The 13891-nt window shown below is 37.0% G+C and overlaps 2 protein-coding genes across 2 annotated transcripts; both read right to left on the bottom strand.

Moving 5' to 3' along the window:
* Nucleotides 1–4394: 4394 nt before the first annotated feature.
* On the bottom strand, nt 4395–6383 carry LOC109703773 (AAA-ATPase At3g28580-like). Its single transcript, XM_020224488.1, has 2 exons — nt 5951–6383; nt 4395–5682 (listed from the first exon to the last, which is right to left on the bottom strand). The coding sequence occupies exons 1-2, from the start codon at nt 6340–6342 to the stop codon at nt 4635–4637; spliced, it is 1440 nt and encodes a 479-aa protein (XP_020080077.1). The 5' UTR covers nt 6343–6383; the 3' UTR covers nt 4395–4634.
* A 3768-nt stretch (nt 6384–10151) lies between these two features.
* LOC109703772 (AAA-ATPase ASD, mitochondrial-like) lies at nt 10152–12011 on the bottom strand. The gene is made up of 2 exons (XM_020224487.1): nt 11553–12011; nt 10152–11415 (listed from the first exon to the last, which is right to left on the bottom strand). Exons 1-2 carry the CDS (start codon nt 11942–11944, stop codon nt 10341–10343), a joined length of 1467 nt encoding a protein of 488 aa, XP_020080076.1. The 5' UTR covers nt 11945–12011; the 3' UTR covers nt 10152–10340.
* Nucleotides 12012–13891: the final 1880 nt, after the last annotated feature.

Below are 13891 nucleotides of genomic sequence, written 5' to 3'. Positions count from 1 at the left end.
AAAGAGCAATTTACCACCCTTCCATATCATTCGCAGTCAACTTTGGCTGCTGTACACATACTCGCCGCTCAAAGTGCGTGTACTGCGGTGCGGAAGATGAAAACGATATATTTATCCTTTTGTTAAGAAACTCTTTCGAGTCCCATAGTGGAGGGCTAAGGCATGCAATTAAGACCAAACCACCGAAAGATAAAAGTGGTCCTTAATTAACCCCCACATTATTGATCCAGATGAAGTCGGCGGTCAAATTTTGTTCGATTATATGTCATTAAAAAAGATTATTAATGGGCAAGAGTTAGAGAAAAAACTGAAAGAGACCTACCGTGAGGTTACAGAACACACCTCAAACCCACACATAGGGACGAAATCACAATTCAATCACGAGGAGAGCCAAAATATGTACAAATAAAAATTTTAGCAGATAAATAAGATTTTAACTACTCAAATTTTTAATTAAAAAATTTAGTGATTAGATAATTAATGTTAACAAATATTAGATTTATTTCTTTAATTTACACTCGCTTAACTTCTAATTATTTTTATTTGTATTATTCTATTCAAATAACTTAAGAATTTTACTAAATCTAATAGTAATTTAGCTAGAATTTAATTTTTTAAATTTTTGTTAATAAAATAATTAACAACCAATAACTAATATCTAACATAACTATTAAATTTAGCATACTATTTTATTTAGTTAAATAAATTAGCTTATAAAAAATAATTAGAAAGTTAAGAATGTATAAATAAAATATTTGAAGTTGAAAGGACTTATTTCAAAATACACTATAACCTATAAAATACATAAGAAGAGAGAGAGTTCTATACTAGCACTAAAAATTTTTTACAAAATAGACTCATATATTTTAAAAATTAACTAAAAATTTATAAACTACCAAAAGGCTATAAAATAAACATTGAAAAGTTGAGGAGGGACCATGGCCCTTTAGGGTCTATACATGGCTCCGCTCCTACCCACACAACATACCAGTGCAATGGAAAAAGAATCTTTCGTAGACGAAAAAAAGATGAGAACGATTGTTAAAAAACAAGCACGAGGATAGCAAAAAAATTAATATTTGACCGTACTGAATATGATAACTGCAGTCACTTTATCGACTTGAGTGATTTTTTAATTAGCAGCAAAAAAAACTTATTTTTGCTAGCGCATGTCTTTCATTATTTTTCGACCATTTGGTTATTAACACATATGTTAAATTAATAATATATAAGTCTAGATGATTAGTTACAAATTTTAAAAATTTGAATGGTATAGATACCTCAACTTTTGAAGTCTAGATGAAGCAGAAATATCCTCATTGCAGCTTTTGCTTTTGTAATCTAAAACATAATAATAATTGAAAAGTTTCTTCAAGAAGTTTAGACGACACATTTTACACAAATGGCTGATGATGATTACTATAGCTCTTCATATATATTTTGAAGATATATAGCACATGATAGAAAATTGATTCTAAAATGCTAAACCATGAACTGGCTCTCATTCAGGCATACAAGAAAGATCATCAAAGTAATAATATAATATTCGATCAAACTCCGTAACTCTAAGGGTGCGTTTGGTTCGCGCTATCTTTTTAAGATTCCTAATAATCCAAAAGGAATAACAAAATATGACGGTGTTTGGCTAAACGCACTAATTAATCTAGTTGGTAATATTAGATTTACTTGGGAATAAGATTAATCCCAAAGTACTAATTTCATTCCCTTGAGGGAGGGTGAGTATCATCATATTAATGGATTGGGATAATCATAATATGTCTAATCTCTTTCTTTCTCTCTATCCGCCGCCGGCTAGTTGGTATTATTTTTCTTTACACTCTAACCTCATATCTCTCTCTAAACCTATTTTTTCTCTCTAAACTTCAACTCTTTTTCTCTCTCTAAACTAAGCTCTCTTTTCCCCTCTTTTTCTAAAATCTCAACTCTCTCACTCCCTCTAATCTCAACTCTATTTCTCTTCTTATTTCTTTAATTATGCTCTCTCTCTCTAACCTATGTTCTCTCTCTCCCTTTTTCTAAAAAGATGTTGATATTTTTGGTGGCATTATCTAAAATTAATTAAAGAAATAAATAAATTAGTTGTATATTTTTTGTAAGCTTAAATAATATGACTAAATAATATAACCGTGCAAACCAAACACAGGAATAACACATTCTTAGTAATAGGATGAATAGGAATAAGAATCTCGGACATCTTTTTATTGCTAGTAATCTTTCATAGTGTAAACCAAACGCACCCTAATGGTAAAGTACTTCGGTGCATTCCGCGTTACTCCACGATTAATCCCAGATGATGTTTAAAAGAAGATGAGAGTTTTTAGGGTTCCAAAAGTTGAACATTTTTGTTAGATTTTTTTTTTTTAAGAAAGAAAATAAAATATTTTGTTGCAAAAGTCATTAATTACTCTTGTTATCCAAATACAGTATCTCTTTTTGCAAGTTCGAAAGTCTGTTTTCAAATAACAGATCATATATATAGGAATTTCGCCATATATATTATATACATGCAGAGTCCACCAATCAACAGTCATAAATAAAATAAAACTCAAATATCCATGATTCGATCCTGCCTTATACCACTTTGAACATGACTCAGAACCAATTCTGTCTTTCTCTATTTTGAACGAGACTCGATCCAACCTGAATTCCTACCACAAGATAAGATTCTTGTCTCTTTGCACCCACTTGATAGATAAAGATAGGAGAGGAGTCACTTGTGTGAGTTTGGTAAGTTAGAATGCTAACATTCTAATGTTTGCTGTCTGCTTAGGGCAGTTATTTTTGGAACATGAATATGTGTAGTGGTTAGATGAATCACAATAAACGATTTTCGGCGTAGAAATACTTCGGACACCTTTAAACATTGTCCTTAACAGGTTATTGACTATCGAGCGTATTCAGATATGAAGAATCACAACCCACGATAACCCTGACGTCGCTAGGAGTTTAGGCGCAACCATTTTGTAACCATTTCAACTAAAGATTCGAGTTCATTCGAGTTTGTACATACATGATTTTCTTACAAGGGAGCGGCGGAGAGGCTTTGGTGTAGGACACAGAGAGGGCAAAGAGATTTGGCCTTTAATTTCAAAAAAGGTAATATTAATAGAGCCATTTTTACAAGCAGTATCTCACAAATTTTGAATCTAAACTAAAACTCTGCAAACAAAATAAATTAGAAGAGCCAGCTGGTAGGTGTGCAAATTAGTGAGCTTTGAAGTGTATGGGGATTGGGCCCCGAGCAAATTGTACTTGAAGGTTGAAACGTACGTATATGGGTTGAGGATTTAGAGCGCAAGAATTTTTTTTTTTTTTTTTTTTTTTTTGTGAGAGAGAGAGAGAGATTTAGGTAGCACGCTATCCGTTTCGTTTATTTCATTTAAAAATAAACTTAGCTGAAAATGTGAATCAACTAGAATTCAAACTTGGGACCTCGGGTATCAACCACCAAGCTCTTTGCCATTTGCTCTAGAAACGATCGGTGAGCGCAAGAAAAGTTCATTTTACATCTCCTACGTTGAAATATATGTAACAACATTTTTGTTTTTTTTTTTCTTTTTCTTTTTTATCCCTTTCATCTGCATCTCAATATGAACATTTGTTGATTCATCCCGAACAAATGTAACTGACAAACTAAAATAAAAGACTCAATTTCAGCTTTTAATCATTTCTTAAAACAAAAAAAGAGGAGTAAATGGTGGAGTACAAAGCAGAAGCTATTAGAAATTACAATACAATTAATTAAAGTGATTGATAAGTAAAATGGAGCCTTTAATTTGTGCATTGTGAATGCGACCTTTATTTGAACCAAGCTCATAAAAAGATAATACAGAAAGAATCATTTTGAGAACAAAAATTTTTAAAAGAAAAATTCAAAACAGTATAGATGTCTTCCACGTCAGCTCCTCATGTATGATTTCCTCTCTATTATTATAAAGGTGCCTGACGTTGCGGTTCTGATTTTTAATAAAATTTTCATCAATTTCTTAAATTTAGAGTTAGCACAGGATTGCAATCAATAAAATCGGATTGGACTCATCTTTGAGTCACATTACGACCTATTATTATTATATTATTGTAGAATTCAAACCTCGGATCGATCTTACATCAGTAATGGAAATTCATTCCAAACTCAGATATTAATGAGTAAATGAAAAAATTCTTATCGAAAATCGGAATAGTAATTTTAAAACACTTGAATGATACAAATAAAATCAAGCAGTGTTATTGCAGTATTAATTATGGTATACAAAGTGTTATTCACAGATAGGACATTATTGAATTTTCGCATGTTAGTAAACTCCGAGTTGGCACTTGTAGTTTTTTTTTCTGTTTCCGTTGATTTGAAGTTTGCTATTGAAAGAAATACGGTATGTCTGAAAATAATTTTATTATTAATATTACCGGGACTGGTGATGTTTATTCTCCAACAACTGGATGCCAGCTGTTCGTTAAAATTTATAGTAGAAAATAAGGTACCTATTCCTTTTTGGTTTTTTCCTTTTTTATTTTGTTATTTATATTTCTTACTCTTTTATTACATAATCCAGATAAATGAGAGCAAAGAGAAGTACCCGCAACCAATAATAAAATTGCAAAATAACATCCACCACTCAATTATCCTCCACTATCTCCTCCTCTTCCTCCCCACTACCACTACCATTTGCCACTCCCTTCTCCGTTTCCTCCTTCGCCGACTTCAACACCCGCACTAGGTTCTCCAGCCGCTCAACCACGCCCTTGTCCTCAGACTTCTGCATCAGGCTCTCCGCGACGTCCGCCGGCGTGATCTTCACCTCCTCCAGCAATTCTTTAATCTGCCCGAAAATCTCGTGCTCCTCCACGTCGGTGTAGTTCTTCGCCAGCACCTTGAACGCCTCGAAACAGCAGTACGGCATCTCGATGTGCTTGTCCATCCTCCCCCGCCGTATCAGCGCCGGGTCGAGCTTCTCCACGTGGTTGGTCGTGAACACGAGGATCCGCTCCCCGCCGCACGCCGACCACAGCCCGTCGATGAAGTTCAGCAGCCCCGACAGCGTCACCTTGCTCTTCTCCCTATCTTCCATGCCCGGCGGCAGCGGCGGCGGCGCGTTTTTCTTGTCTTCAGTTTCTTTGTCGTCCGCGCTTTTCTTCTTCTTCGCCTTCCGGTCGCTGGTCAGGTCGAGCGAGCAGTCGATGTCCTCGATGACGATGATCGACTTGCCCGTCGTCTCGATGAAGAGCTTGCGCAGCTCGGTGTTGGACTTCACGGCGGTCAGCTCGAGGTCGTAGATGTCGTAGTCGAGGAAGTTGGCCATGGCGGCGATCATCGTCGACTTGCCTGTCCCGGGGGGCCCGTACAGCAGGTACCCGCGCTTCCATGCCTTCCCGATCTTGGCGTAGTAGTCCTTTCCGTTGCGGAAGGCGATGAGGTCGCCGATGATCTCGCGCTTCTTAGCCAGGGGCATGGCGAGGGTGTCGAAGGTCGACGGGTGCTCGAAGGGGACGTGGTTCCAGTGGCTGCTTTTGATGTTTGTGAAGAGCTTCCGCTGGCGGTTCGTCACCGTCACGGCGCGGCCCTCCCGGAGGACGTGCGAGAGGTAGGAGTTGATCACCAGCTCGCGGTGGCGCTTATGGAAGCTCAGGTGGTAGTACCGCCGCTTCACTTGTGGGGTCTGATACCTGAAACAGTTAACGTTATTTCTGAATCATTTTCTATTAGATTAATTTCATACAAACACAGAAGTAGTTCTCCTAAGACTGGAAAAATCTACTTTATACTTGATGCAAATCCTACAATCTCAATATCAAAAGCTTGTAAGTAGATTCGAAATAAATAGAAAGAATTACAATAAAGATTTAATACCATGCAAAAAAAAAAAAAAAAAAAAAAAAATCTAAAAGCATAAGCTGTTAGAGAAAGTTGTTTTTTTATATGTAACTGGATTACCAGGATGAGGGGCTGCGTTCGACAGGGTGGGAGCGGGAGGACCACCAGACCCTGGCGCCTTGAAAGTCGTCGGTGAGCTCCTCGTGGCCGCCCATGCTGAGGAGGGGGCGGTCGCTGTCCTCGCCGATCTCAACCCTGAAACTGCGGGCGCGCTGCGAGCATGAGGCGGAGAGGTAGGCCTTGACGGCACCGTAGGCCTCGCTACGCTTCATGCGCTCGCCCGCAAACTCCGGGATGGTGAAGTAAAGATACGGATCAAAGAATGACAGAAGTCTGCGGCTGCACCGGGCCACATAGAACCCGAGCTGATGAGGGAAGTACATCTTGAGCATTTCCCACAGAAGCATGCAGCTCGCCACGCCGGAACCCAACCAAGCCCATTTCTCCACCATCTCTCTCTCTCTCTCTCTCTCTAAGTCTCAATTGCCGTCCTAATTCCGCGCTTGTGCATTTATATAGATGAAAATAGAACCCTCAACTAAAGAGGTGAGCATTATCCTTGCGAACTGAATTCCCAGCTGAAAAAACCAATAAAATAAATTAAACTTTTTGTAATTTTATACTATTAGCCTTAATTTTTAAAAAATAGTATATTAGTTTTAAATAATAATTAAGTAATTAGATATGTTATTTATTATTATTATTTTAGATTAATAGGTTTAATATAAAATTAATCATGATTATATATTATTTTTAGTAGTTTATAAAATTAAAATCAAATAAAAATATTTTACTAAAATCAAATAAACCGAGCCGCAAAGATCTACAATTCAGTTCGGTTCAGTTCTTACTTTGATGAGATTTGGATTTAAAAAAATTATAAAAATCAAACTGAACTGATTAATGCTTACTCCTGCTCAATTGTAAAGAAAAAAAAAATCATGAAATGTTTCTAATGTGACAGGCGGATACCATCTTATTCACATCTTAAAATATTTCAGTAAAAATGAGCAATTCTATCCATAGAGTCCTACACTCTAGATTATGATATAAACTTTACATCCTTTTCTCTATTACTTTTTTATTTTATTTTACTAAAACTATTTTAAAATTTTATCAACCCTTAGTTTACAAGCGTGTAAGAAGTATGCTTTTAATCTAAAAAATTGAGAGCGCTATTAAGTTAATTATTGATTACTAATACTAATAATTTAATAAATTTATTTCTCATTTAGTGATTACACAAAAATATTTGATAAGTAATGGCTGAATGAACCGTTAAATTGGACAAAATTTTTAGCTTAACTAATCAAAATAACTCGGCAAAAGAAAGTATCAGTTAAAGATATATTAATAATTAAAAATAAAGTTGAAGGGTCCATTTTTGTCCCTAGCTACCTAATACATGTCAAGTGATGTGGATAAAGAAATGCATCAACGCATTAAAGGTTGGGAGAGTGGGACCCACAGCTTGACTTGATCTGGAGCGAGATTAACATCCATGGTCAGGAGCAGGTTTGAAAGGAAAAGGCCGGAGTTTTTGATTTTTGATTTTTCACTTCTTGACGGTTTTTTTTTTTTTTTTTTTTTTTTTTTTTTTTTTTTTTTTTTTTAAGAGAGGTAGATAGCATGCTATCCGTCCGTTTTGTTTATTTCATTTAGAAATAAACTTAGCTGAAAATGTGAAGCAATTAAGATTCGAACTTAGAACCTCGGATACCAACCATCAAACTCTTTGCCACTTGCACTAGGGACGGTCGGTGGAGTTTTTGATTTTCAATTGTCACTTTTCCGGTCTTTCATCACGCTGAATAGGAATTGAAATCAGAATTAATAAAAGTTATATAATAATAATAATAATAATAATAATAATAATGATAGTAAGAATGACATTTGTGGTTCTGTATTTGTAAGAATATAAAGTAATTAAAGATGAATTATTATCATTTCAGTTTGGAATAAGAACGACTCAGTGAGAGGTTAATTAGATGGCTTTAATCCGCTTGCAATGGGAGTCGGAATGTGATTCTGATCTCTAACGTGAAAAATCATCATTATAATTCTGCCTTATAATTCATTTCACTCAATATCCAAAAGATATTGAAAGTAAAATATTAAAATTATTATTTTTTAACTGCTTAAGTTTTTAGACAGAAAAATAATTACTTCACATGATGTTAGAAGAAGAGTTTTTAAGTTCGAATATTAATTGTCACAAAACTTGGAAAAATGTTACCAATTCCTACTAATAATATAAAATCACAAAAATTGTACCAAAAATCAAAATTAATAACAGTTCATTTGGGTGACAAATATTTTGCTCAGCATATTTCTTTTATTTATTCAAAGAATCGTACCTGCAAGTGGCCATAAGGTCGAATAGCATATTCAATCCTTATGGATAGTAGAAACCATAGTTAGTTAATTTGGATTCGGCAAAAATTCGATATGGATATAATGCGGATAAAATTCGTTTTCTAATTTTTAAATTCGTTGAGAAATTCGGCTTAAAAAACAGATTTAGTATAAAATATAAAATATAAGATATAAAATATAAAATAATTTATATTTAAAAATAAAAATTATAAATTTTTTATTCATATTTTTAATAATTCGTGAATAATTCGTGAATTATTCGGCTGACCCAAAATTCGCGAATAATTTTCTTTCTTTAAAAAAAAAAAATCGTAAACGAACCGTTTAATTCTGATTTTTAATAAATCGCGAATAATTCACGAATTAACTAACAAAGGTAAAAACTACTTTAAGATTACCATTTTGTGGACCTTACAATGGGTCCGAATGAAAAATCTTAGGCTACAATCACTGTTTTTTTTTAGAGAGATAGGTAGCACGCTACCCGTTTCGTTTATTTCATTTAGAAATAAACTTAGCTAGAAATGTGAATCAACTAGGATTCGATCTTGGGTCTCGGGTACCAACCACCAAGCCCTTTGCCACTTGCTCTAGGGACGGTCGGTGCTACAATCACTGTTAGATATGGAATTAGATGAGTTGCAAAGATTGGGACCAAACTATAAATATGGAATTAGTTGGGTGCTTGTGTGATATATTATGTTGAGAGATTATAGGGAATTTTACTAATTTTGCTTCTTGTACATATTAGCAAATATGGCTATATATATCCTGTACTTTGACCACTAAAGAATATATCCTATTCTCAAATTTTACATGGCATGAAGCAAAGCTCCTGATATCAACGAAACCCTAGTAACCTTTTCAATTCACTACCTCGACTCTCCACTGCCAATCAGAAGAAGGTGTCAGGATATATTATGATACTCAATAAGGATCGCATTCCACGAATACCCCTTTGGAGCTGTCGTGGCTGACTAGATGTGCTAGGCATACACATGCGAGCCGGCCCACCAAGTCAAGATTGGTTACCAGGCACGCGGCGGCGCAAACTTGGCCGGACCTATGAGCCGACAAGTGCGATCGGGTCTTATGACTTATTAGATACTTTAGTTGATACATGTGAGGTTGTTTATTACTTTTCGAGATATTATAGTAGGTATAATCACTGTTTGTTTATTTCTACAGATATAGAGAGAGGCATAATAATTATTTTTATTTTCAGTTCATATTATTCTTTGTTACTCGCTTACTATTTACTATTTTTTTCTCTAATAGATCTAGTGATGTTGATCGTGTCGTCGACTATACCCATTAAGAGCTATCCTAATTATAGTTCATACGTCCTCCTTTATTAATTCTTTTTCCGAGCCTGCAACATTAACGGCAAATCTAGTTAAAGAGATAGCAAGTTAGATAAATATCTTCTACCTTAATTGCCACTGCTAGAAGTACGGACTCCTGTAGATAGTTTTATGTATAGCATCATGGTATTTTATACGCTAGTGAGGAATGTGAGGCATGTACTTGTATTCGTATGTTCGCTGCGGGAGATAATATATATGTGCAATTGATATTGATATAGTGATATGAAGGATATACTTATTGCCATATATATTTTATGTACTCTGATGTTTATTTAGTTGTCGACTATTAAGAAATGCTTTTTTTTGGTTGTGGACTTATAGAAAGGTTAATAGGTTTTTGTTGTATGGCGTGATCTTCGTTCATTTCAGCGGATCTATTAACGCGTTCGAAAGCGTCCGCAGCAATTCTGGACGCGAGACGTAACTTATTATCATTTAGTTTGAAATTTAGTTTCACATTAATCTCATATCAAAATCCACAATCAAAATTCAGTCCAAACTCAAACACCAAGGAGAAATATGATTAGACTGGAGATAATTTTATTAATAATATTACCAGGACTGTCCATGACTATTCTCCCACAAATGAATCCCAACTGTTTCGCTAAATTTTTGTTTTTTGTTTTTTTTAAAGTTATTTAATATTTCATACGGTCACTGAAATCATCTAAGTCTAGAACACAAAATTGCAAAATCCCAGGTACCAGTCAATTATCCTCCACTATCTCCCCCTCTTCCTCCCCACTACAGCTACCATTTGCCACTCCCTTCTCCGTTTCCTCCTTCGCTGACTTCAACACCCGCACTAGGTTCTCCAGCCGCTCAACCACGCCCTTGTCCTCAGACTTCTGCATCAGGCTCTCCGCGACGTCCGCCGGCGTGATCTTCACCTCCTCCAGCAATTCTTTAATCTGCCCAAAAATATCGTGCTCCTCCACGTCGGCGTAGTTCTTCGCCAGCACCTTGAACGCCTCGAAGCAGCAGTACGGCATCTCGATGTGCTTGTCCATCCTCCCCCGCCGTATCAGCGCCGGGTCGAGCTTCTCCACGTGGTTGGTCGTGAACACGAGGATCCTCTCCCCGCCGCACGCCGACCACAGCCCGTCGATGAAGTTCAGCAGCCCCGACAGCGTCACCTTGTTCTTCTCCCTATCTTCCATCCCCGGCGGCAGCGGCGGCTGCGCGTTTTTCTTGTCTTCAGTTTCTTTGTCGTCCGCGCTTTTCTTCTTCTTCACCTTCCGGTCGCCGGTCAGGTCGAGCGAGCAGTCGATGTCCTCGATGACGATGATCGACTTGCCGGTCGTCTCGATGAAGAGCTTGCGCAGCTCGGTGTTGGACTTCACGGCGGTCAGCTCGAGGTCGTAGATGTCGTAGTCGAGGAAGTTGGCCATGGCGGCGATCATCGTCGACTTGCCGGTCCCGGGGGGCCCGTACAGCAGGTACCCGCGCTTCCACGCCTTGCCGATCTTGGCGTAGTAGTCCTTTCCGTTGCAGAAGGCGATGAGGTCGTCGATGATGTCGCTCTTCTTAGCCGGGGGCATGGCGAGGGTGTCGAAGGTCGACGGGTGCTCGAAGGGGACGTGGCTCCACGGCGACCGCTTGAAGCCGAAGTCCCAGTGGCTGCTCTCGATGTTGGTGAAGAGCTTCCGCTGGCGGTTGCTCACCGTCACCGCGCGGCCCTCCCGGAGGACGTGCGAGAGGTAGGAATCGATCACCAGCTCGCGGTGGCGCTTGTGGAAGCTCAGGTGGTAGTACCGCCGCTCCACCTGCTGCGTCTGATACCTGAAGCAGCCGAAATTTTCGTTAAGACTATTTCTAAATCATTTTCTATATTTCGCAACAGGCTTTTTTGTCTACTACATGAGAAAAGCATAAGCTGGGGGAGAAAGTTGTTTTTTTATATATAATAATTGTATTACCAGGGTGAGCGGCTGGGTTCGACGGGGTGGGAGCGGGAGGACCACCAGAGCCTGGCGCCTTGAAAGTCGTCGGTGAGCTCCTCGTTGTCGCCCATGCTGAGGAGGAGGCGGTCGCTGTCCTTGCCGATCTCGGCCCGGAAATTGCGGGCGCGCTGCGAGCACGAGGCGGAGAGGTAGGCCTCGACGGCGCAGAAGGCCTCGCTGCGCTTCATGCGCTCGCCCACGAACTCCGGTATGGTGAAGTGAAGATACGGATCAAAGAAGGCCAGTAGCTTGCGGCTGTACCAGGCGAAATAGAACTGGAGGTGATGTGGGAAGTACATCTTGAGCATCGGCAACAGGATCATTAAGCTCGCCAGGGACGAGCCCAGCCATGCCCAGTTCTCCACCATCTCTCTCTCACTTTCTTTCTATGTCTCAAGTTGCTTTTCCAATTCGGTGCGCTTGCTAGCTCGCGCATTTATACACGATCACCCTCGACTATGGTTAAATTAAAAAAAAATACTTTTTTAAATAAAAAATAAAAAATAAAAACTTTTTATTACTAATTAACTAGAATAATATATTAGTAAGAAAAGATAAAAAGGTAAGGTCTCTCTCAAGATGAGGTGTAGTTGATACGGTAACTGTGCGGTTCCACCTAAATGTATGTGGATGTAAGCAGGGGAGGGCGAGGGAGAAGAAAACAAACTTAAGGAGGAAGCAAAGTTTGATTAATGTGAAATTTCTTTTTAGGTTTTTTAAATAATACAATTTTTTTTTCTATTTCTTTTTGTTTTTTTCCTTGTTGGCTTCACCTGAAAAGCTTGCTACAAGAGAGGGCCCCACTGCTTGACTTGACCTGGGATGAGGCATAGTCGGTGGCAGTGTGAAAGGAAAAAAGCAGTGTATTTGAATTTTTCTAATTGCATAAAAAAATAAGGTTAAATACATAAATAGTCTTACAAATATAATAAATTATAAATATATTGCTACAAAGTTTAATTTTTATATATTATTTTTTAAAAATTTTAATATTTTTAAATATATTCATTTAATTTGTTATCATTAGAGAATCATTAGAAAACTGTTTATGTTTTCAATTTTACCATTACAAATATGTCCCTTCAAAAACTACAACAGTATAATATAAGAAAGATAAAAATATCAAATTATCTCATAAACTAATCGGGATTAAATATTTAACCTACGGTTAACTAAATTTTTTTAACGGATTCTAACAGTAGGGGCATATTCAATTGTACGGACAAGATATGAACGTTGAATTTTGTAGGAATATATTTTTAGTTCGCTATATTTGTAGGACTCGTATTCAGTTAACTCAAAAAAGTATATACATATACTAGTAGTTGTAGTTAGTACTGTCAAGTAGCGGAACACAAAGGAGGAGCGAGATAGAGCTAGCTTGTGCTTATTTATTAAACGAATCGAATATGAGCTAATTCTTTATAGTTTCGAGCTGAAAAATGCAATGCATACTTAGTTTATTTATTAATGAGTCGAATATGAGCTGACTAGCAAATAATGAGTTAGATTGTCAGCTCTAATACTTAATATAAAGTTAAAAAATAGAAAATTAAAATTTTGATATAATAATTAAAATTTACAAAATATAAGTCTTTACATTTGGATTGACCTAAACTTTAAATAGTAAAAATTTATTTTATATATAATCCAACTACTATACTTCTAGGAGTACGGAGGCTTTCGTCTTCCTAAATCATTTTTGATGACAGGAATTTCGAATCGATGATCAGAACCATTAAAGTTGGTTTAGAGTATTTAAAGTATTTAGAAACTAATTTTATGAATCTTAAAAATTATTTATGTAGTAATAAAAGGATTACAAAACCGATAGTTTTTGACGGCCTATATAAATCATTTCCTTATTTAATGGTGTAGAATAATCCACACAACTTGAATTTTTAATAGAGATTTTTTTTTTACTATTTAGATAATGTTTGATAACTCAAATCATGAATTGAAAGAATCTAGTATCTATTTTCACAAAAGTATTCGTATTTCACCATTCAATGAATTTGGTAACGAATTTTAAAATTGGGGCAATTTCATAGATACCCCTCCCAAAGTTTAAAATATCATCTATGCCCCTATAAAGTGTGAGACCCGAGATAGTCCTATATACAAGATATAATAGGGCTAAACTCTTAACCCGGCTTTAGCATTTTGGGTGGTGGCTAGACCCAAGAGGTTAAGAGAGTTAAACGTGCTAGGACGGGAGTAGTCCTAGGATGGGTGACCCCCTGGGAAGTCGGGGCGTCACAGATGGTATCAGAGCCAATTACCAGCCGGAAGTGTGAGATGAGTCTCGGCTGAGC

The sequence above is a fragment of the Ananas comosus genome, unplaced genomic scaffold, assembly GCF_001540865.1.
Source record: "Ananas comosus cultivar F153 unplaced genomic scaffold, ASM154086v1, whole genome shotgun sequence".
Taxonomy (NCBI): domain Eukaryota; kingdom Viridiplantae; phylum Streptophyta; class Magnoliopsida; order Poales; family Bromeliaceae; genus Ananas; species Ananas comosus.
The sequence above is the reverse complement of the archived record's forward strand: the minus strand, read 5'-3'. Positions and strand labels throughout refer to the sequence as shown.

What these genes read in the sequence shown, in the direction of transcription:
- LOC109703773 (XM_020224488.1), bottom strand. Translation starts at nt 6,342, where the DNA reads ATGGTGGAGAAATGGGCTTGGTTGGGTTCCGGCGTGGCGAGCTGCATG. An exon ending in GAACGCAGCCCCTCATCCTG is followed by an intron (nt 5,683 to 5,950) that starts GTAATCCAGTTA and finishes TAACTGTTTCAG; the next exon opens with GTATCAGACCCCACAAGTGA.
- LOC109703772 (XM_020224487.1), bottom strand. Translation starts at nt 11,944, where the DNA reads ATGGTGGAGAACTGGGCATGGCTGGGCTCGTCCCTGGCGAGCTTAATG. An exon ending in GAACCCAGCCGCTCACCCTG is followed by an intron (nt 11,416 to 11,552) that starts GTAATACAATTA and finishes CGGCTGCTTCAG; the next exon opens with GTATCAGACGCAGCAGGTGG.